At 44.5% G+C, this 21,635-nt stretch overlaps 1 protein-coding gene across 8 annotated transcripts in view; it reads right to left on the reverse strand.

Annotated features, from left to right (window-relative positions):
* Positions 1–21,635, reverse strand: part of PDE1C (phosphodiesterase 1C) — a 537,291-nt gene that overhangs the window by 308,286 nt on the left and 207,370 nt on the right. The window contains exon 1 of one of the 8 annotated variants that reach the window (XM_027575055.2): positions 7,021–7,656. The exons of the other annotated variants lie outside the window; for them this stretch is intronic. Coding sequence (XP_027430856.1) covers positions 7,021–7,121 — 101 coding nt within the window. The 5' untranslated portion in view covers positions 7,122–7,656. Of the gene's footprint in view, positions 1–7,020; positions 7,657–21,635 lie in introns of those variants that run through there. 8 annotated transcript variants of the gene reach the window in all.

Genomic DNA, 21,635 nt, shown 5'->3' on the forward strand with positions numbered 1-21,635 from the left:
CCTGAGAGCAGGGCTTTACTCCTGATATTTCTATATCTCTTCCAAAGCTCCTAGTCTCTGGTATATAATAGGAGTCCAACAAAAAGATGCTGAGCCACTTGACATTGCCAATTAAATGAGACAGTGGAAGGACGTATTAATACACTAAAATATGTAATCTGGAGGAAATAAATCATTTTTTTAGATTATTCTTTTGTCATTGCTTTATTAGTGACAGTCACGGGAAGCCCCTCTTCCCTAAGTCATCTGTTCACAAGGCTTTACCTCAGAACCATGACTCTCCAGACCCCCTGCTCCAGGCCAAAGGTCTCTCCACATTTCCAGACTGCTATCACCAACAGCTATGTGGATCTTCCAGAGGCTACTCCATTTCAACATATCTAAACCCAAGTTTATCATCCTGCTTTATCCAAGCCTGCTCTTCTCTCCATGGCCCCTAACAAGGCAAATGGCAACAAACTAAGACATCCAAGCCAAAACAAACTTGGACAACAACTTCTCCTTCTCTCCCTCTCTCTCTCTCTCTCTCTCTCCCCTCCAAAACTAAGTGGCACTACCCTAAATTCAAGAATCCTCTCCAATCGGTCTCCAGACCTCAAATTCCATCACCAGTCTGCCCTTCACATTTCTTCCAGAAGAGCCCATCCTAAAATTCAAGTCTCAATTTTTCCTTTCCAGCTTAAAGTCTTTTAACAATTCTTTATAAGGCAAGGGATAAAATGTAAACTCCTTAAAATTACATGTATCAAAATAAAAAAGATTCTCTGCAAGATGAGTGGAGAGTGGAACACACTTTCGCGTATGTGTAATGTAAAATGTGTTCAAATACTTGCCTCCTTAAATTATAAGCATGGATAGTTTTGAGTAAAACAAAAAGCAAATTTTTAAAAATTCCATGTATCACTACCTGGCCCATGCCTTCCTTTCCAACATTATCTCTCACTCCTCCTCGACATGCTAATGTCTCCCATACCTCTGTACCTCTGCAAAACTCTGTTACCTCCATTCATTAGCTTTTATTTATCCCTCAATATTGTACTCCATAAGCTGCAAGAGGATATCATACAGCTACCTCTCCAGGAAAGTAACTAAGGTTCTTGGGAATTGATTCATAGGGAAAGGTAACCCTGTGAGGTCCCTGAGAGACCAGGGACCAATTTGAGGAACAACTGCTTTTGAGGTGACCTGAGAGATTTCTGTCCAACAACTTAACGTTAGATGACAGCAAACGACCCAACCACACCCTCCCCTTTTGGGAATTATCAGTGAGAGATAAGCATAGAGAAGGGCGCCAGGACTCAGACTATATCCCTAGTAAGTAGAAGAAGCTCTTCCAATTTTCTATAAAATCAGCTCAGAATTCTGGGCTGGTTTATTCTGGGCTGACTAGAGGATTCCTTGTTTCCTTGAATCTTTGCAAAGACTTCTTTGCATCTTTGCAGAAAGCTGATATGAATGAAAAGAATCCATGCAACTTTCTTCCTTGTGACTCTTAATGGACTCTGCTAGAATAAATCTGCAGCTCACTGCTAGTCTGCGACACCTTCTCCGGCCATCCCAGGTGGAGGAGCTCCCTGTGCGTCCCTCTGTAACTCTAGTCAGCACTTCCCGCTTTTCCTTTCAGTCCCTCCTTCTAGCTTGGCAAGGGCTGAAGGGCAGGTATCTTGTCTACTTTTGCACACCCAGAGCTTATCAAAGTGCCTGGCATATAATAGACACTCAGTAAATGTTAATTGAGTAAACAAATGTTGCCTGAACACTGATGGCACTATTAAAAATTTCAGATGAGTACAGAGAAAATACAGCCTAAGAGGGCTTAATTAAATAAGAAATATGAAGGCAAAGATGCAGGCTTCTTTGCCTATGGCCTTCCCCCACATCTTTGGAAGAGTCACTTAAGTTATCTGCGCTTCAGAGGAGTATTAGTGAAGACTCTTGGAGACAACCAAAATCAAAGCAACCTAAGCAGAAACAGGCCGACTGGTCCTGTAGCTGGGCAAGCCCAGAATCAGAGAAACAAGTGCGGAAACTGGGGCCTCTGGGAGGAGACCCGGGATTTCCATTCCATGTTCTCCCCTCTGCTTTTCTCTGAGTGTTGGTTCTCCTGTCTCCTATCACAGAAAGGTCTTCTCCACGAAGTAGGAAGTAGAACCAGTGGCAGGCACCAGGAAAACCCAGAAGAAGGGAAAGCAACTCTCCCCAATGGCCAAGAGAGCAATCTCAGCACTCTATGGCTTCTGCTTGGTGTCCCTGCCATACCTGAGACCTACCACTGCTGCCTCTAGGGTGAAATTCTAAGACTGGCCAGCCTTAGTGGTCCTTGAACTCATCCCTAAGGCAGGGGTAGGGGGTGGAGGGAGGCAGGGTCTGTTATCACATTAGGGAGTGGGAAAGCTCACCGAATAGATGAAAACAGTAGTCCCAGTCTGTTACCTTAATAGCCATTTACCTCCCTTTATATCATAACATTGTTTTAGATAATGCAAAAAAAAAAATATCTTCATAGTGTTATATAAGCATAAAATTTATTATAATGACCACTTCATAGTTGGGCAAAATAAATACATGATAGGCTTAATTACAACTGTGACAATAAATGGTGAGGAGTAACTGAAAGCTGTTGGCTTGCTCCCAATTTAAAAAACAAACAAACAAAAACCACGCTGGCAATACGAAAACTCTTGGTCAGGACCCAAAGTACAAGTCATGACTCAAACCTATGCAGCCCTGAGGTTCCCCTACATCACCAGAGGAATAAAGTGCTGCCCTTATCATATTTTTCCTGATTGGAAGATTCCCTGACAAAACAGCCATTGGGAGGGGCTCTTACAAATTCCACCCAGGCATGAGGACAGCACTGCGGGACAACCGAGGTCTACTGAAATGGAAATGCGTAAAACAAAAAAAAAAAAAAAGAGAGAGAAACGTAATCGGACAGCATCCCTTTGACAGAGATCATTAAAAAGCTCAGGTGTGCAGTATTTGTTTCCTCCCGTCTTGGAGAAACGTGAATGTGGGTATGAGAGGGTGGCAGGGCTGCAGAGGGAGGCTGAGGAACACCACAAGCCTCGAATCACAGTCGGCCTCTATGCACTGGTGTTCAGCACCTCGCTCAAGGGAGATGAGAGTCATAATTATAGTAAACACCAAGGCTTGCAGGGTTTTGCAATCTCAACAGGGGTAGACAGTGTTTAAAATTCACATTTCTGATAGTCAGTGTGTTATTAGCATCTTGATGTTGTTACAAGGCTACATTAAGAGTTTTTCCCAATTTTTTCCCAGAGAAATACGTGAATGAGCTCCAGTTTTCAAATACGTATTGATAATTCACTATATACCAGATAGTCCTACAAGTGCTGGGGATACACCAGTGATCAAAACAGACCAAAAAACTATGTCCTCCTGAAGTTTATACTTTAGCTGGAGGAGATAGATAATAAACATAATAAGTGAATAAGGTACATAATAAGTAAATAAAATAAATACCTACGCAAAATACATTTACATAAGAAGTAAATAAAATACATAGCATTCAGGTGGTGAGATGTGCAAGAGAAAAGAAACAAAGCATGGGGGCGCCTGGGTGGCTCAGTTGGTTAAGCCTCTGCTTTGGGCTCAGGTCAGGATCCCATTGGGCTCGCTGCTCAACAGGGAGTCTGCTTCTCCTTCTCCCTCTCCCCCCAACTCATGCTCTCTTTCTCTCTCTCTCTCTCTCTCTCTCTCAAATAAATAAAATCTTTAAAAAAAAGAAAGGAAACAAAGCATGGAAGGGGGATGGGTGAAGGTTGTAACACACACAGGACCATCCCCTATATTCTCCTACGCTGTAGATTCTTGGCAGATAAGAACAGCAACAACAATCCTCTTCCTGCTGGTAAAGACCCCTCCTGGCCAGTGCACAAAAGAGGAGAGGATATGGGGAGGGAAAAAGAGAACCTAGGTAAACCAAAGAGTGGGATTCAGCCCTAGGTTATGGCTTTCCCACATTTTACCCTGTTCCTACTTCAGTTTATTTTTTTATTTTTTATTTTTTGTAGATTTATTTATTTATTTGAGAGAGAGAGAATGAGAGATAGAGAGCACGAGAGGGGAGAGGGAAGAGGGTCAGAGGGAGAAGCAGACTCCCCGCTGAGCAGGGAGCCCGATGTGGGACTCGATCCCGGGACTCCAGGATCATGACCTGAGCCGAAGGCAGTCGCTTAACCAACTGAGCCACCCAGGCGCCCCCTACTTCAGTTTAGATTTCTGTGCCCAACCTGGGTAACAATGTTAACAAAACCTGACTCCCATTTCCTTCATGGAATACTGTTGATAGGTCATGTGGCCTATAAGCTGACCCCAATATATATTTATCTTCATTTGACTATTAAAAAGTTCAATATGTGGTTTTTCATGTTTCTATCATCACCTATTGATTGAACACTTACTGTGTACCAGACCCTGCTCTATGCCCTGGAGGTACAGCAATAAGACACACAAGGTGCCCATCCTCAAGGAACTTACATTCTAATGGGGGAGATGAAAAATTCAACAGTAGACTGAATAGAGAAGATACTGACAAGAAGACTGATGCCATTGAACAGTCCAGGTATGAGACAATCAACTCCTCAACTTAGATGGCTCTCAAACTGAACCAAGTTCTTGACTATCTGTGGTTGCCTACAAAGCTCTTTCTATAAGGGAGTCATGGTAATAGTGGAAATCCAATTGTGGCTATTGGGTCTTTCTAAAATGTTGAAAGGGCTGCTTCCTCTCTCTTACTGACAGTCTGTTGTGTGGACAAACAGAAACATACCCTTCCACCTCCTATGGGTTTCTATTTTGTGAACTGCAAGAGTGTTATTCCAAGTGGTATAAATAAGCATGCCTTTGGTTTCCAGAGTCTTTAGCAACTTATCATAGCACTACTGTTTTGGGTTTCTTTAAGTGGCAGTAAGAACCATTAACAGTAGTAAATATATATATATATATATATATATACACACACACACACACACACACACACACACACACACACACATATATATGTCATAATAATGACAGTAACATGTCCTTTTCAAAATAGAAAGTGGAGCAACAGATCTCCCCAGATTGCTGTTAGGCAGGGCATTTCAGTAGGAAGGGTAAAGAGAGGAATTCAAAACAACACACTTGGAGAAGAACCAACCCACACCTTTTATGTTCAAAGTCACCAGATGCTGAGTAGATGCAAGAGACGAGAGAACGAAAATGGTTATATCACACCCCAACATCTTGGGGAGAGAAGCCTAAAAGATAGGAAGCAGAAAGCTACAAGACAGTGTGTTATAAGCACTAAATGCTTTTTCACACACATGCTCAGCCTGGCTGATTTACCCAAACACTCCTCTCTAGCCCGAGTAGCTCCATGGAGGTGGTTGTAATTGTAAAGCAGCCAGAGAGAAGCAGCTCCTGAGTGTGTGCAGAGGAGTCCCTCCAGCCAAGACAGCAAGGGGACCTGCCTGACAGCACTTTGCCATTGCATACCTCGGACCCAGACTTTGCAGACACAAGTTTCTGTGTGCACCCCAATATGATCACAGGTAGTGTTCATACATATGACAGACGCTTACTATAAACACTGCTCTGAAAGAGGGGCTACCTTGCATGCTTCTCAATGGTCAGGACCGCCTGCCAACCAAAAAGACAAGATCTCCAAGTAAGTTTACTGCCTCTGTCTGCAGCAGCCCGACAACTCAAAAATCATATTATTTGGCAGGGTTTCCCACGTGGATCAGTGACAATGAAGCTCACTTGGATGATTGATGGAAGGGCTTTTTATAAATTGCACTTTCAATGGGGATCCCTTAAAGAAACATATACTACCTATGACTTCCCTTTAGAAACTTGGAATACCCCAGTCAGGATGTGCTGTCCTCTAAGATGAAGCTAACTTATTTCAGTGCCTTTTTTATTTTGTTTTGGGTCATGTGTCTATGTGTGCGTGCGCGCGCATGTGCTTTCAAACACAATAACTACAGCAAAACAAACTGCCAAGGAGCTGTCACATTCCCATCACTGTCCGTAAGGAACAGAATGTCTGCAGGATATACTTGGAGAAAAACTGTTGTTTTTTCTTTTTTAACTGCATTAGATATTTGATGCCAATGTCTACTGAAATGAGTATCTAGTAGTAATGAAAGGTGTCTTAGGGATCTGCCTGGTCAACAGAGGAGCAAGCTGTAAATGTACAGCTAACACTAGAGCTTCCTGACTGGGGTGACCAGCTGTTCATTGTTTATGAAACATTTTCACAGAAAATATTGTGTATTTCCAGGTCACCTCTCCGCAGCACCCCAAACCAGACAGAACCCAATGAAGTGAATGAAATTCAGAGATCTCTGTCCATCAGTCCCTCTAGAATTCTGGCCACTGTCCTGAAAGCAAACACGCTATTTCACTATTCCAATATTGCTAGGAAACTCCAATATTGGTTCTGACCCCCACTTTCTCCAAAAAAAGCCCTTCCTTCTAGTAATTATTTCCCGATAGAAAGAATCCTAAGAAAATATCAGAAGTTGAACTAGGCGAGGCGAGGGAGAGGAAAATTTAGCAGCCAGAATGAATGCTGAATTTGAACTGTTGGTAAGTTCTTGGACCACCTGCCAAGATGTTTGCAAGTATTTTGCAGAGAATATCTTCCTTTGATTAATAGTCTGTAGCCTGAGTCCCCAGACTTTTCTCCTTGGGCAAAAAGGACCAGAAACATCTCCATGGATATTGAGCTACTACAACTGAAATCTAAAGGCATCTCCTCTTCCCCCAAAGAAAGTATGCTTTGGAAATAGCAAGGCATTCTAAAACACTCAAAGAAACAAGTCTCGGTTGAAAAAAAAAAAAGGTAGCAGTGACTGTAATTAACAGAGAAGCAGTTGTGGAACGTCTAGGGCTGTATTTAAAGGGGCCTGCAGGAAGAGGGTGAGCAGTCATGGCCGTAACGGGATATTTAAGATACCGACTGCAGAGAGAAACGGGGCAGGAGAAGTAAACAGATTTACTTACAGCCCTCGGAGCCGAAGCCAGATTTTCTCGATCTGTTCGGGTTGCAGGTATTTCAGAGAGTTGCTCTCAAATTCTTCAATCTCCTTGGTTGGCGACTCCATAGCTGCAGGTTATCACTGGGAGTGAGGCTGTGAGAGTTTGGGCTGTCCCTCCCTGCCTCCTCGCCGGTCCGGCCCCGAGCCCCAGCCGGGCGCAGCGCGCCTTTGCCTGTCACTTTCTGCGTGCGCTCCTCCTTTCTGCGCCCACAAACCCGGACTTACTGCGGGCTCGCAGCGCGGGCGATCCCCGGCCCAGGTGCCTCCTCCCGGAGGCAGCTGCGGGAACCAGCCATGGTCCCGAGCTAATACCGAGGAATAGGGATTGTGCTTCTACTCCAGGAGAAAGCACCTCGGACCTATTCGGATTTTTTTTTTTTTTTTAAACAAAGCCACAGAAGCAATCGGTGTAGCAGCTGAAGGATTTGGGGGAGAAAGGGAGACCGAGCGAGGAGGAGAAACAGGGGAGGGGAAGCACCAAGGGGGAGCTGGTGCGGGCGGGGTGGTCCGACCCGGAGGCCAAGCACCCCACTCCCCGCGCTCCCCCCCAGCCTCGGGCGCCCCGCGGCTTCCCTCCTCCTGTCCCACCCCTTCTCTCCCCTGCCTCGCCGCGTTCGCGCCCTGTCTCTGTTTTCTTTCACTTACCAGTAGCTCTGCTGACAAGCAAGAAAACTGACAACTGAGAAAAGTCGTCTGTCAGCGCGCGGGGGCTGGCATCTGGTCTGACACCCGCGAGCGCGAAGGGAGGGGCGCACCGGGCAGCGCCGTCCGCGGGGCACACGCTCGCCGGGCTCGGGCCTCGGACCCGGAGCCCCGCGCCACGCACCGCCCCGGCGCGCACAAAACACGGCCGGAGGCGCCCCGCGCTCAGTCCCAGGGAACCGAGGGCTGCGGCCCCCAGGAGGCTGTGGGCTGAACGGCGAGGCGAGCTTCCGCGGAGTTCGTGCTGGCAGCTCTCAGGTGGGGCTCACCTACACGCCCGCCAGAGAGCCGGTTCCATTTTGAAATAGTAAAACAATTGGCAGGGATTAAAGTAATCACACATCACACTTAGAAAGTCCTGATATGTTCTTGCTAATGAGAGTTCATTTCTCCCTCCCTCCCCACCCACCCCGCCATGGTCGGGGGATGGGGGAATTGGTGCCGGGTAAGGAAAATATAAACCAACGGTGAGGAGGTAGGAGTTTCCACCCATTAATGCCACATATTCCTCAAGGGGTCCCTGCAGGGCTTGATGGTTGGGCAGGCGTTGAGACTGGCAAAGAGTTTCAGCTCCACGAAGTGGCAACTCACTGTGTCCCCCTGGGTCATTCACAATGTCAATAAAGCACTGTGCTCTGGAAGAATGGGACAAGGTATGGAGCTGGGAAGGGAGGAAGAAGGGGGGGATTAAGAGAGAGACTAAAGACAGAAAAAGAGAAGATCCTGGCTCAAGTTGATTGCAGCCCTGACATCACAGAACTGGTGGTCAAACTCCCATCTAGATGAAGCCACTACCACCTCCCAGGGCCATTTCAAAGCTGGGACTCAGGGTTCCTGAGATTCTGGGTGCAGCTTGCCCCATAACATATTTCCCTCCCTGGCAGATTCTTTCAGTCACACTCCCAGCATCCTTTGGCTAGCCATCAGTTATATGCCTGCTTCTCAAAAGTAAGATAGAGGTAAAGAGCTAGTTTTTCTTCATTGTTCCTGTAAAATTACATTCATATGACCTTATAAAGGAATACAATGATATAGTGTCTAGATCCTAAATGCTCACCCATTTGGTAGCTGGCATTTACTTTCCAGAAATTAGAGGTGAGAGTGATGGGGATGGCATGACTAGCCCCATTCATTCCAGTGGAAGAAGGTACCTTCTTCAAGGTGAGATGACTGACCTATCTGATTGAAAAGGACTTACACACTCACCTACCACACAATCTGAAGGCATCGCATTAGAGTCAGTCCTTGATTTTCTGGAAGCACACACATTATCACTGAGTTAACACATTACTACCAAAGATAGCATTAAGCAGCCAACATGTTAACATGAAATTCATTTATCTGAAAAGAACCAATTACCTACCCAATGTCACCCAGCAGGGAGCAGTAACCTGCTAATACTGGATGTTAAAAAAAAAAAAAAGACATTATTTTAATAACTTGTTTTGGGGATGCAAGATGGGAGGCAACCCGGTCCCCAAATTAGATTACCATCTTTGTGCACCTTGGGCAGCCTGCTGTCAGAATATGGAAGTGTAGTAATGAGAGTAACAGCAAACAGGTATCCAAAACTATCTATATTCCAAACACTGCTCCAAGGTTCTATGCTCACATAATACTAGCAACAACTCTAAGAGGCAAATACTATTCTTATCGTCCCTATTTTACAGTAAGAGCTAAAGCACAGGAGGTTATCCAGACCTACTACAAAATGAACTGACCTGGAAAAGACCAGCATTTGAGTTATGGCTCATTACCCTACCCAGTACAAATCTGTCCCCCTCACAGGGTCCCATTTTCCACATGGTTAAAGTAAAGAATTCAGGTATAAAGATTTTTTTTACATCTTAGTTCCATCTTTATGATTCTGCGAGGTCATCTGGAGAGAACGAGGGAAAGGAATTGCTGAAAAGGGAGATAGATGCATGTTGCTGAAAACATATTTCAATTATGGTACGGTTTCTCCAAGGACTGGCCTGGGATGAAAGGATGCAAGGGAATAATAAAGCGTATTTGTCTTCCTGCCTTCCACCATACCTATCACCTTTTCGTCGTATGAGTAGGATTTGGATTAAGTCAGAGAAAAGCAAATTTTGGAAGAAAAAGAAAAGGAACAGCCTTTCACTGCAATTAAGCCAATCAGAGAGGGAAGACAAAAAATACTATTTAACAAAGTTTCTAAAAAGTAATTTTGTTTCATTTTTTAAAACTGAACATGCATCAGAAAGTTAGTAAGGATGTATCACTTTTCTTTATTTTAGAGACATATAGTTTTGGGGGCTGGAGGGACCTTAAAGATAATCTGGTTTAGAAGTTTACAAATTTTTTAAGCGACAGAATATTTTATTTAGAATAACATTTTATAAGGGACTCCAATGCATACCTCATGTTGAAAAATTAAAGAAAGAGCTGCTCTGGTTGAATGGGGAAGTGGGGGAGTGCTTCGTTCTCAGAGACAGAGTTCACCTCTGCCTTCTCTATATCCCATCTCTGTGTGACAAATACTCCCACTTCTCAGATGAGAAAACTGAGCCCAAAGTACCTAAGACTATCTTAGGATTTCCTGCTCCTAATCCACGGTTCTTTCTAAACTGCATTAGGAAAAATCTGTCTTCTCTCTGCCAATAAACTATTACTACTATTAGATGCACCATGTTATTATGTCACTCAGATTTTATTCTTTTTATCTATCACAAACATGATATGCTTGACAGTTGCAGCAACATTATAAGCCACAATTTCCATGGGCAGTCCACTCAGAGACAAGCAATAAACAGATGCAAACCCACTGAGAAACAAAAGATCTAAGAAAATGCAAAGCCACTCACAGCTTCGCTTGGGAGGTTAATTTCCATTGTGACTTCCTTACCCAGCTTTTTCAATAAGACTTTTTAGGAAATCTTATATGGTGAAACATCACTAAATATATATATAGACATGCATACATACATAAATATATAATGCATATACACATACATATACATATATATATACATAAATATAACTGCCAATTTAAAACAGTTCCCCAAATAAACACAGAGTAACTTAGTCTAAGTACTAGCAAGCCTCTGCATAATCAGCATTAAGTATCATGAGAGAAAGTGAACTCCCTGTCTGTGGCAGAGTTCAAGGAGAAGCTGGATGACTATCAGACAAGAGAGTAGGCATCAGACTTTGTAGACATAAGAATGACCCCTCAGGTCATTTCATCTCTAAGATTTCACGACCCAATAACAATCGTAATAACTACAATCACTAGACTTACCAGTTACTGAACACTACCATATGCCAAGCACCACGTTAAGTACCTCACAGGTTGTTTCATTTCATCCTCAACAAAACACTTCAGAAGAGTTCATCATGCCCATTTACAAGTAAAGACAGAAGAGGCTCCCAAAGGTCAGATCACTTTTGCAAAGACAGACACTTAATAAATGGCAGAGCCAGGTTTTAAACCCAGATCAGAGTACAAAGCTCCTGTTCCTTTCCCTGTTATACCACCTCCCTGCAGACACATAAAAAGATAAGTAAAAGGGTATATAACAGAGAGGGTGGGGCTGTAGAAACACAGATGAAGGGTCACTGATACTGGGGGGAGGGGGATTAGGAAAGCAGAGGTGACATTCAAACCGGATCTTGAAAACGGATGAGTTGAAGTTGCTTACATGGAGGATGAATGAAGGCAGGTAAATTCCAGAAAGAGCACACTGCATGAAAAGAAACACAGAAGCACGAGAAGGTGTGGAGGGTACAGCTGCGCACCAACAGTTTTAGATGGCTTGACTGTAAAGTGCATGACTAAGACGATCTGGAGAAAACACTGAAAGTCTGGTCAGCCAGACTTTGTGGTCATGGAAGAAACTCAGGCTCTCTCCAGATGATGGAGAACAGGGGGTGATGCTAGGTGGAGGAAAGCATGGTCACATGTCGAGGGTACCTACTGCCCTGAATACATAGCAGACGCTGAAGTCAGCTCTCCAGGAACCTGCCATGGGCTTATGCAACAACCATGGGGCAAATGATAACCAGGGCTCCATAAGAGGAATCCAACTATCAAATACAAACAAGCTCCTCAACCTACAAAGAAGGAAGAGTTGCGCAAAGGAAAGAGACAAAATCAAAAAGCACACCATTTTCTCCCATGAACACCCATCTTCCAGCTTTGAGATTAAGACTGTTTGCTTTGACCTTCACAAAGCAAACCAGCGCCCTTGTTACATTTTTCATGATTTGGCAGTGGCATCATCCAGAGAGTCTGTTGAGGGGGAAATTCTGGAGAAGCATTTAGGATATGGCAAGTAGCACTGCCAGGCGCCGCAGCTCCTCCTTCCCATTCACACCAGATATGAGCCAGCCCCATAACACACTGTCAACAGAGGCTCTTCTCTCCCATCGGCTTCCCTTTCCGGCAAGGGGCCTCTCTGGTGACAGTCACACTGTCTTCTCTCCCTTTGACACTTTCTCATTTTGGTTTTATAATTTGGGGCAGACTCTGTCTCAGGAACCACCTCTACTGGAAAAAGAAAGTACAGGAAGAGGAGTGAACTGGTAAGCCCAGAGGACTCCTGTTCTCTGGCCCATCTGAAATGGGGTTCTGAGCAGCCACCATCTCAGCTATCCAGAGTTTGGCCGAGAGGGCTAGGGAGAGCAGACAGGAGAAGAAATAGGATAGAGCCCCAGCTCAGGTGTGGTCTCACGGAACCCGCTTGTGATCCAGTTTCCACCCCTCCCTCTGGCGGGATCCTTCAGTTGCTGTGACAAACTCATGTAATGCTTCCAGTGGAGGTGGCACAGCAAGAAGAGGACTAAGCATAGCACTGAATCACATGGGACCCAGGATAAGACACTTCCCTTCTCTGGCCGTGGGCTCAGTTGGGCTCAGTGACTTCCAGATCTTTTCAGTTCTCACATACCTTTGAGACCCACAGCCTGGCCTAGGATAACCAAACTTTTCATGGGCCCCCCAAAAAGCTACAGGGAAATCTGGAGTCTGACCACTGGCTAGATTTGACTCTAATAAACATAACTTCAGTTGGTCAGTCAGAGCAATCCACCCTGTATCTCTGAACAAAGTGACCAAAGGGTGACATGTAACTAAAGCAGATCTAATAGTGGTTCCTTATGAGAGACTTGATATGGCCACTGGGAAAGAGAGAGGGTCTATTTGTCTTTCCTTTAAGACAACATTATAAAGCTCGAGGTTATCTTGGCCTGGGGTTATCCTTTTACCATGTAGAGTGAGTATACCAGAAAAATGACACCAACACAGAGAAAAGCAGAGAGAATAGCTAAAGACAAAAAGAAACAAATGTTAAAGGATCTTTGGAGCCCCTTGATCCTGCAACGCCTGAAGCCAGAGCTATCCATGGACTTTTTAAGTTATATGAACCAAATAAATGTCCCCTCCCCTCATGTTCTTTTCACTTAAACAACTTGAATCAGATTTCTGTCACTGACAACCATAAAAATCCTGACTAATAGAACTTCCATAGAGGATTTTGTTAAGTAGTCTAAAAAAAAAATGTATGGCCCGTGCCTTAAACATTGAAAGCTCTCATAACAAAGCAGAGTGCCTCCCCCATCCCATCCATCCAATAGAACATGAAGGCAAGGAAAATGGAAATGGTATAGGACCTTGGAGTGGGCAGGGCACCTGAGGTAAATGTAAGGAGACTTTTTATCTTGATAAATAGATACCCCAATAATTGTGTTTCAATAACAGTTTGGTAATGGCCTACCAAAGCATTGCCATTATTATACAAGTGAGTTCCTCAAAGCGATCCCGAAGTGAGCTAAATACATTATTTTTATCCCCAGTTTAGAAATGAAGTGGATGAGGTCCAAGAGGTCTGTTGGCTTCCCTCTGCTGGTCTACCCTCCAGCTGGTGGCCAGATAGCATGACAGTACGTGGCTTCCTGACTCCTGGCCCTCGTGGCCGCTCTGCCTCTCAGAACATGGGGCCAACCCAGCAGAATTAACGTGGCTGTACTAATGAAATTGAAAATTTCGTTCATGGAAAACTGCTGATGCTGCAGTCAGCCAAATTCTGACCCAAATGCACATAAATCAGTGGGTTGTTCTTCCTATGGCTGTAAAGCAAATTTGAATATGGAAAGCCCCAGTGCTGAAAGGGACCTTAGCAATCCTTTTAACCACGATGCTAACTTTTATTGAGAGGAACAAGCAGCCCAACCAGGTTCGATAAGGCCCAGTGCAGAAGGCCCAGTGGCAGAGCTGAGACCAGAAGCTATGTCCCAGTGCTCCATTATTCCTGAGCCTCCTTCCCGAATCTCGAGAATGGCTCCTACTCCCATCCGAGGATATGGTTTAATGGATTGTTCACAGGTAAGAAGAAGGAATGCCCACTAAAAGCAGAGGCCATTGACAAAGGCTTCCCGAAGAAAAAAACCAGAGAAGAGAAACTCCAGGAAAGTGAAAATGCATGTGGTGACACAGGTGATGGCAAGAAATCAGTGTGCCTGGAGTAGGGGACCCGGGAAGGGACAGCAAGCAAAGGCTGGACATGCCGATTGAGGGGGCCGGGGCTACCATACGAAAGCTCAGTCCTATTATGCTCTTGTCGGTAGGGAATCATTAAAATCTGTTGCGCAGGTGCATAGTAGATGCAAAGCAGAATTGTGATTTAACAAGTATAATTTATAAAGAATGATAAAAACTTTTTTTTTCCTAACATTGCTTTTGAATTGCCACGAGAGAAAAAGATTTGCAGATTCTTGTCTCTGTAGCAAGGCAGGGGATGGGGGGGGCGGGTGACAGACATAATTTCACAAACAAATGCTAGGACTTTTAAAATCCATTCATTCATGCAACAAACTTTGCTGAGCGCTTACGATGGGCTAGGCACTCTGTGATAGTAGGTTTGCAGTGGTCAGTAAAAAGCCCAGTGCCTGCCCCATGGAATGTCAGTCTAATTAGGGAAACAGATAATAAATACATCATCATAACTCATGACAAGTACTAAAAAGACAATAAACAGAGTCCCGTACAGAAAACAATAGGGGTGGGGCCTATTTATAAATAAGTTGGCATCAGCCAACTACTGCTATATAACAAACCACCCTCTAAAATGTAGTGGTTCAGAACAACAGCAACCACTTTTTGCCTCTCATGATTTTGGGGGGTTGACCAGGCAGTTCTTCCACTAGTCTTGTTTGGGGTCTCTCATGCACTTGCAGTCAGATGGCACCTGGGGCCATACTGTTCAATATGGTTTCATGCACACGTGCCAAGCCTTGGCTTGGAAGAGCAAGCATTCCAAGAGGGAGGAAGCTGCCATTCCTCTCAAAGGCTGGGCCAGAACTGACACAGCATCACTTCCACTGCATTTGGTTGGTTAAAGCAATCACGGTGCTAGCTCTGATTCAAGGTGAGGAGAGATAAACATTACCTCCCAAGGCTCGGGGGGAGGGGAGGGAAGAAAGTAACGTAGATTTCAGAGCCATCTTTAATCCACCTAGGTGGTCAAGAATGGCCTCCTAAGCAGGCGACATCGGAGCCAAGACCTGAAGGAGATAAAGAATTCATCCAGCTAACAGAAAGGAGGAAAACATTTCTGACAAGAGGGAACAGCATATGCAAAGATTCTGAAGCAGGAAGGAGCTTGAAGGCAGTTGGGTTGTGGCTGGAGTGATGTGGCAAAGGGCAGAGTGGCCCGGGGTGAATGGGAGGAGGAGCCAGGTAGGGCCTTAGTAGAGCCTTGAGGGCAGATTTAAGGGCAGCTTTCACCTGAAGTCCAAGGAGAAATCACTTAGGGATTCCAAGATGTGTTTGTAAAGGGTCACTATGGTTGCTCTGTGAAGAATGGTTGGAAAGGAGTAAGAACGCCCCCCTGGCTTAATCAGAGATGCTAAATGATCTCAAAAAGTGACCTGGGGCACTGGGTGGGGCTGTCAGTTAAGAGGCCTGCTCTAGATTTTGGCTCAGTTCATGATCTCAGGGTCCTAGGCTCTGAGTTTAGCAAGGAGTCTGCTTGAGGATTCTCCCTCTCCCTCTGCCCTTCCCTCCACACACACTCTCTTTCTCTCTCCTTCTCTCTCTCTCAAATAAATAAACTTTATTTAAAAAAAAAAGTGACCTGAACTGAGGAGAGATTCTTAGACCCATGAGTTCCAGCATCCAAAACCCACAGTGACACTACTGAACTAATCCAATCAGTGATGATGAACTAATTTCCCTGTTGGTAGTGTTACTACAGGATTCACTAGACTAGTGTCCCAGATGGCAGAGATCACAAGGGTCCTGTCCACCACTGTCCCTGAGGGCATAACAGACCAACGGGCCCAAGACCAACTGGGCTTCTCAGAGAAGGACTATGAAATTTATTTCATGTATGGTCCAAAATGATTCTTGCCATAGGAACTATATTCAAAGAGCAAACCTGAGACATGGGAATAAATAAATCTTCAACTAGACGAGAAGCTAATTTGGGGTTGTTTGGGGAAAGGCAGTAAGGCGCTGGCCAGGTTACATTTTAGTGCATAAAGGGTTAATTTTCAGTTATCTGGCAGCTATACCTCGAGAAAAGTGAAACATTACTTTTTGTGTGATTAAGGACAACAAGGGAAATTAGGGAAAATACTCCTGACAACATTTTCAAAATTGCCCTCCAGGACACCTAAATGGCCCATTCTATTCCCTCTGATTCTCAGAAGTGAAAGGATTTTTAAGACCCAGAAGAATAAAAGAATAATATCTCCATGAATGCTTTCCACCCATACACTTCTGACAGATTCATGCTAATAAAAAAGACCCTGAAGGCACCCTCATCTGGCCCATAATCCTTCATACATACAGACTGACAGACTCATCAGAAGTTGGCATATGCTTATATTTCTACTTCTGAGATATAAACAGACTCCTATAAGCAGGGAGTGGGACCTGATTTACAGAGAGGAATGAAAACTTACGGGCACAATTGAAAAGCAAGTAACATGCAAAGCAAATCTTAGCCAGAGGCTCTAAAAGCCCTGTGGGCCACAGGTACCACCATAGAACGGGATGGACTCCCACAGATATAGTTCTGTGACTTCACCACTGCCTGAGCTAAATGTAAGTGAAGAAATGAAAATAATTCCCCTCAATGGGATTTCGGAAGCACTTGAAAATTTTAACCAAAGCATCGAAAAGAAAGAGTGCTGAGTCCTTGAATATAGCTCCAAACGCGTCAGTTAAGATCCTGTCAGCAGCCATTCTGCTTTCACTATGGGCAAACAAAACACAGCCTTCTACATCAGTCTCTAGGTAACAAAGATTCCATTTCCTACTTCCCGTGCCCACTCAGGCACAAAGAGCATTTGTGAAAATCAGTCCCCACACCTCACCCATCCACACAACGTAGCAGGAGTACCCTCTCCAACCTGGGCAGAAATCAGTCTCATTTGCCGTGGAGGTTCCAATTTTAATGATCACAGTAATAATTTCCCATATACTGTTATTCTATTCATGACCCAATCTATCAGAAACCATTCCAAGCAATTCTTGAAGATATTACTACTGTCTGGGACTTGGGGCCACATTTCCTATTCATTTACTGCAGAATTTATCCATCTCTCTGTTCTAGAACCAGCTGGTCGGAGAGGAAATTTTAACGCATGCATGACCTTTTCAAAATCCCTCCACCTCCCATAGCAAAATCAAACTTGGTTAAGGGTTTATTGACAGAGGGCTGGTCATTTACTACTGGTCACCTCGGGAGCTTTATTTGATAACTATGGCTCTTAGAAACAACATTCTCATCAAAATGAAAATGTGCATATGTCAGAATATTGGCAGGGAGACTTATATCATTCAATTTGATTAAAATTTCAGCGATCACCTACCTCCCACAGTGACTATCTAGCCCCGGAAGCCACAACTAATAAATGCATCATCATAAACCACTTAAAACATAAAGGAAAGGAGGTGGGGGGAGAAGAAAGGGAAAAAAACCACTCCTAAAAAAGGCCGCGGAAATTTAAAGGCAAAAAAAAAGGAAAAACCACTTCCGAAAATGTAGTAATTGGACTTTTCTCTCTCTCTCTCTTTTTTTAAACCAATTAAGCAGGTGCTTAAATTTGAGTGCTTATCAGAGTTTGCTCTCCGAAAGTACATGTGAACGCATTATTCTGGGCATCTTGGCAGCAGCCTGGCGCCGCGTCATTTGGTGCCCCTGGCTGAGCCCATCTCTCCTGGCATTTGCAAACATTCGGGACACGCTTTTCTCGTTGGCCAGGTCCGCCAAGGTGGCCAGAAGCCCGCAGCGGCGAGGAGGCTCCATTTGTGCCAGCTGCTGCTAACCATCGCGCCAAATCGATATCCCCTCAGAAGGCGCTTTCACCGCAGCAACTGATAGCGCCCCAGAGACTTGGTGACGTAGCCCGGTGTTTGCTCAGCGAAGGAAAATCCCTCTTTGCATCGCCGGCTCTGTCCTCACTCCCAGAGGAGCGCGCTTGCCTGTCCTTAATCACCCGTGAAACGGTGCAGGGGGGGAGTGGTGCGGAGGAGGGGCAGCGCGGAAATAACCCAGGGGGACGACCAGCTGTGACTCATGCTTTTCACCTTTGAAGGGAAGTAACATTTTGGAGAAGGATTCCACTCTGGCCTGCCTCCAAGGGACACAAGAGAGAGAGAATACCCTTCCTGTTCTCCGCGGACAAGGACCGGGCAATGCAGCTGGAAGAAAAGGGCCAACATCAATAATGCATCGGGACCATGGCTGACATAGTTTTCAGCTATCTGGCTAATTGAGCAGTTGTCAAAATATAGCTCTAAAAGGCCATGTGCGTACAGAGCCTTCACTGTTACTGAAAGGGCAGGCTTAACCCTGTGTAGTGTCCAAAGGACATATCCAGTCTCTCCTCTCCCCAAAAATAAATATTTGCTACCAATGTGAGTTAGTAATAGTAATGGTAGTAGTATAGTAATAATAATAGCTACTGTTTATTGGATGTAGTATGTATCACCCTCTTTGCAAGCATGACAACCCATGAAACCTTCACAGGGAAACTTAACTTGCCCGCAGTCAGCTAGTAAGTGGCAGAACTGGATTTAAACTGAAGCCTGTCATTAGCCTACCTACTACGGTGTCTTTCAAAAGTAGATATTTTCAAAAGTAGATATTTTCATGTAAGTTGGAAGGCTAACTCTACATATGTGATTAACAAATAGCCCTCTGACAATGGTACAATGACTTTGCAATTGCAGACCATTTCAAGCCTTCTTTAAGTAGCCTTATAGATGAGAATGAGGAAAGTAGGAGAGTAGAGACCTGACCACTGACCCAAGACCATACCTGCAGACAGTGGCAATATGCTGAAATAAGAAGGACCCTGCAGTGTCCTTCCAGAAACTTAACAGCTAGTCTCTTAGCAAATTTCAAGTATACAATACAGGAGTATTAGCTATAGGCACCAAGCTACACATTAGATCTCCAGTATGTATTCACCCCACATAACTGAAAGTTTGTACCCTCTGCCCAACACCTCCCCGTTCCCCTGACCCCTTCAAATTCCCTGGCAGCCACTGTCTGACTCTCTGCTTTTATGAGTTCAACTGCTAAGAGAGTAAATCTTAAGTGTTCTCACCACCAAAAAAAAGTAACTATGTAAAGTGATGGGTATGTTAATTAGCTTGATTGTAGTAATCATTTCATAATGTATACATATATCAAAACATCACATTGTGCATTTTAAATATATACAATTTTTATTGGTCAATGATACCTCAGTAAAGCTGGGGGGGGGAAGAACCTATAATTGTCATTACGGGAACTGCGTCGGTCATTCATTTGAAGGTCTAAATAGAGCCTCACCTTCAGAAAGCCACAGCACAGCCATGCCCTGTACCACACCAGTTCCCCAGGGAGGCATGCTCTCTTCCCAAGGGTTTCCAACGACCAAAGGGAACACACAGTGAGGGACTCCAGAAAGAAACCCCGCATATCACACACCCAGGAAACCCTCTCTCACCCACTCCGTGGTCTTGCTTTTGCCTCTGCAGCATTTTCCTCCAGAGGAGAGACCACAGTAAAAATGGTATTGGCTTCCTTCATTAAGGCAGGACAAAATTCTTCCGTGGCACTGTTTTCTTGTCTTTTAAACTTCCCTCATTCCTCTCATCTAATTTTTCTGTTGCAAGAAATGAAAAGAAAGTGTGTTTCTGGAATGATACGTGCAAATGAAGAGACAATGATGGGAGCTGAGGTGAAATGCGACAGAGCTGACAACAATGCACAGAGCTAAGTGAGCTAGCAGGCTCCGTGTTGATAACACAAATAATAATGATAGTAATAATAATGATAATAATAACAGCAATGCTTTTGCATTTATCTCCCTTTGGGACAGTCCTTTTCTCAGGCTTCCCAAATCAGAACACGGAATTATGCAGAGGGCCCGAGGGGCTCTGCCCTCCGTGATCTCTACTCAACCCAGATTAATGAAGCTTTCATAACACCTGTGCTTACACTTCTCACACTGTCATCCCAGCCATATCAGGGCTGATTTCATCCACGTCGGAGCAAGCTTTTAAATTCCAGCGGCACCAGGGATTCAAAAGGCAATGACCTTGACATATACAGGCTTTCCTCTCACCACCCAGAAAACTGGGGGCTCAGCACCCATACCACACAAAAGCCACCTTCCACCCTGGAATTAATCATCATTTCAGAGTTTCCGTTACAAATCTTTGTTTAGAGAAGCCCAGAATAGTGGACCAATCATGGGGTTTTAGAGTGGTTTTAAACTTTTATGGATCAAGGGCTCTTTTGGAGAATCTGATAAAAGCTACAGAGTTTCTATTTAAATAAAATGTGTACACTATGATCTGCATATATAAGGAGACTCTTGGACTCTCCTGGAGCTCTTCCAGGCTCTTTTCCCAAAAATCCTACTGTGGTTCAATGACGTGTGTGTGTGAGTGTGTGCATTCTAATCTAGTTTGCTCTTCTTAGCACTAAAGGAAAATGGTATGAACTAAAAGGAGAAGATAACTAATAAAAGGTATAATTCAAGTTTTTCAAAAAGGGAATTGTATTTAATGAACACCAAATACATGCCAAATTTTCTACCAGGTATATGATACGCATATGTGCATTTAATCCTCTTTACAATCACCTATTCAGCTCTTCTTCCCCAATGCCTTTCACAGTGCTGGTCCTCCCTGATTACTTGCTGAGTGAATTCATTATTACTATTTTGCAGATGAGGAAACTGAGCCTCTGAGAGATACTTCTACAAATCAGACAGGGAATAAATGGTAGTAGAGGTGGGATTTGAACTCAGATCTGCCCATCCCCTTTCCCCTGTGCCTTGATGAACATTTGGTATACGAGACTAAAGCAAAGAAATACAGAAATGATATGCTGTGTTGGTAGCAAGACTTGGAGGAAAGAGGAAAAGCAGAGTAGATGGGCTGGGAGTATATGGAGGGGCCAGGCCAGGTCGCAGTACACGGACCAGGGTGGTTGGTGGTGGCCTCTCTGGAAAGTGAGATTTGAGGAGAGCCTGGAAGGAGATGAGAGGATGCACTAAGCAGAAGAGTATGCCAGGGAGGGAAACAGCCAGGGCCAGGTCCTAATCAGAAATATGCCTGGTAGCTCAAGGAACAAGTCGGGAGACCAGTGGGAGAGTCACAGGAGGTAAGGCTGGAGAGGTGATGGGGGGCTGCAGAAAGACCATGTGTCAGTCATTGTAAGGACTATGGCTTTTACTCAGGGTGAAATGGGAACTCACAGCAAGATTCAGAATGGGGCAGAAGCATGATCTGACCTCCGTCTTACAAAGACCATTTTGGTTGTTGACATGAGGCTGGAGGGTAAGGGTGGGGAGACCAGATGTGAGGCCACATCTAGTTTTTCAGGCAAAAGATGATGGTGGCTTGGC

Source organism: Zalophus californianus, chromosome 12, assembly GCF_009762305.2.
Source record: "Zalophus californianus isolate mZalCal1 chromosome 12, mZalCal1.pri.v2, whole genome shotgun sequence".
Taxonomy (NCBI): Eukaryota; Metazoa; Chordata; class Mammalia; order Carnivora; family Otariidae; genus Zalophus; species Zalophus californianus.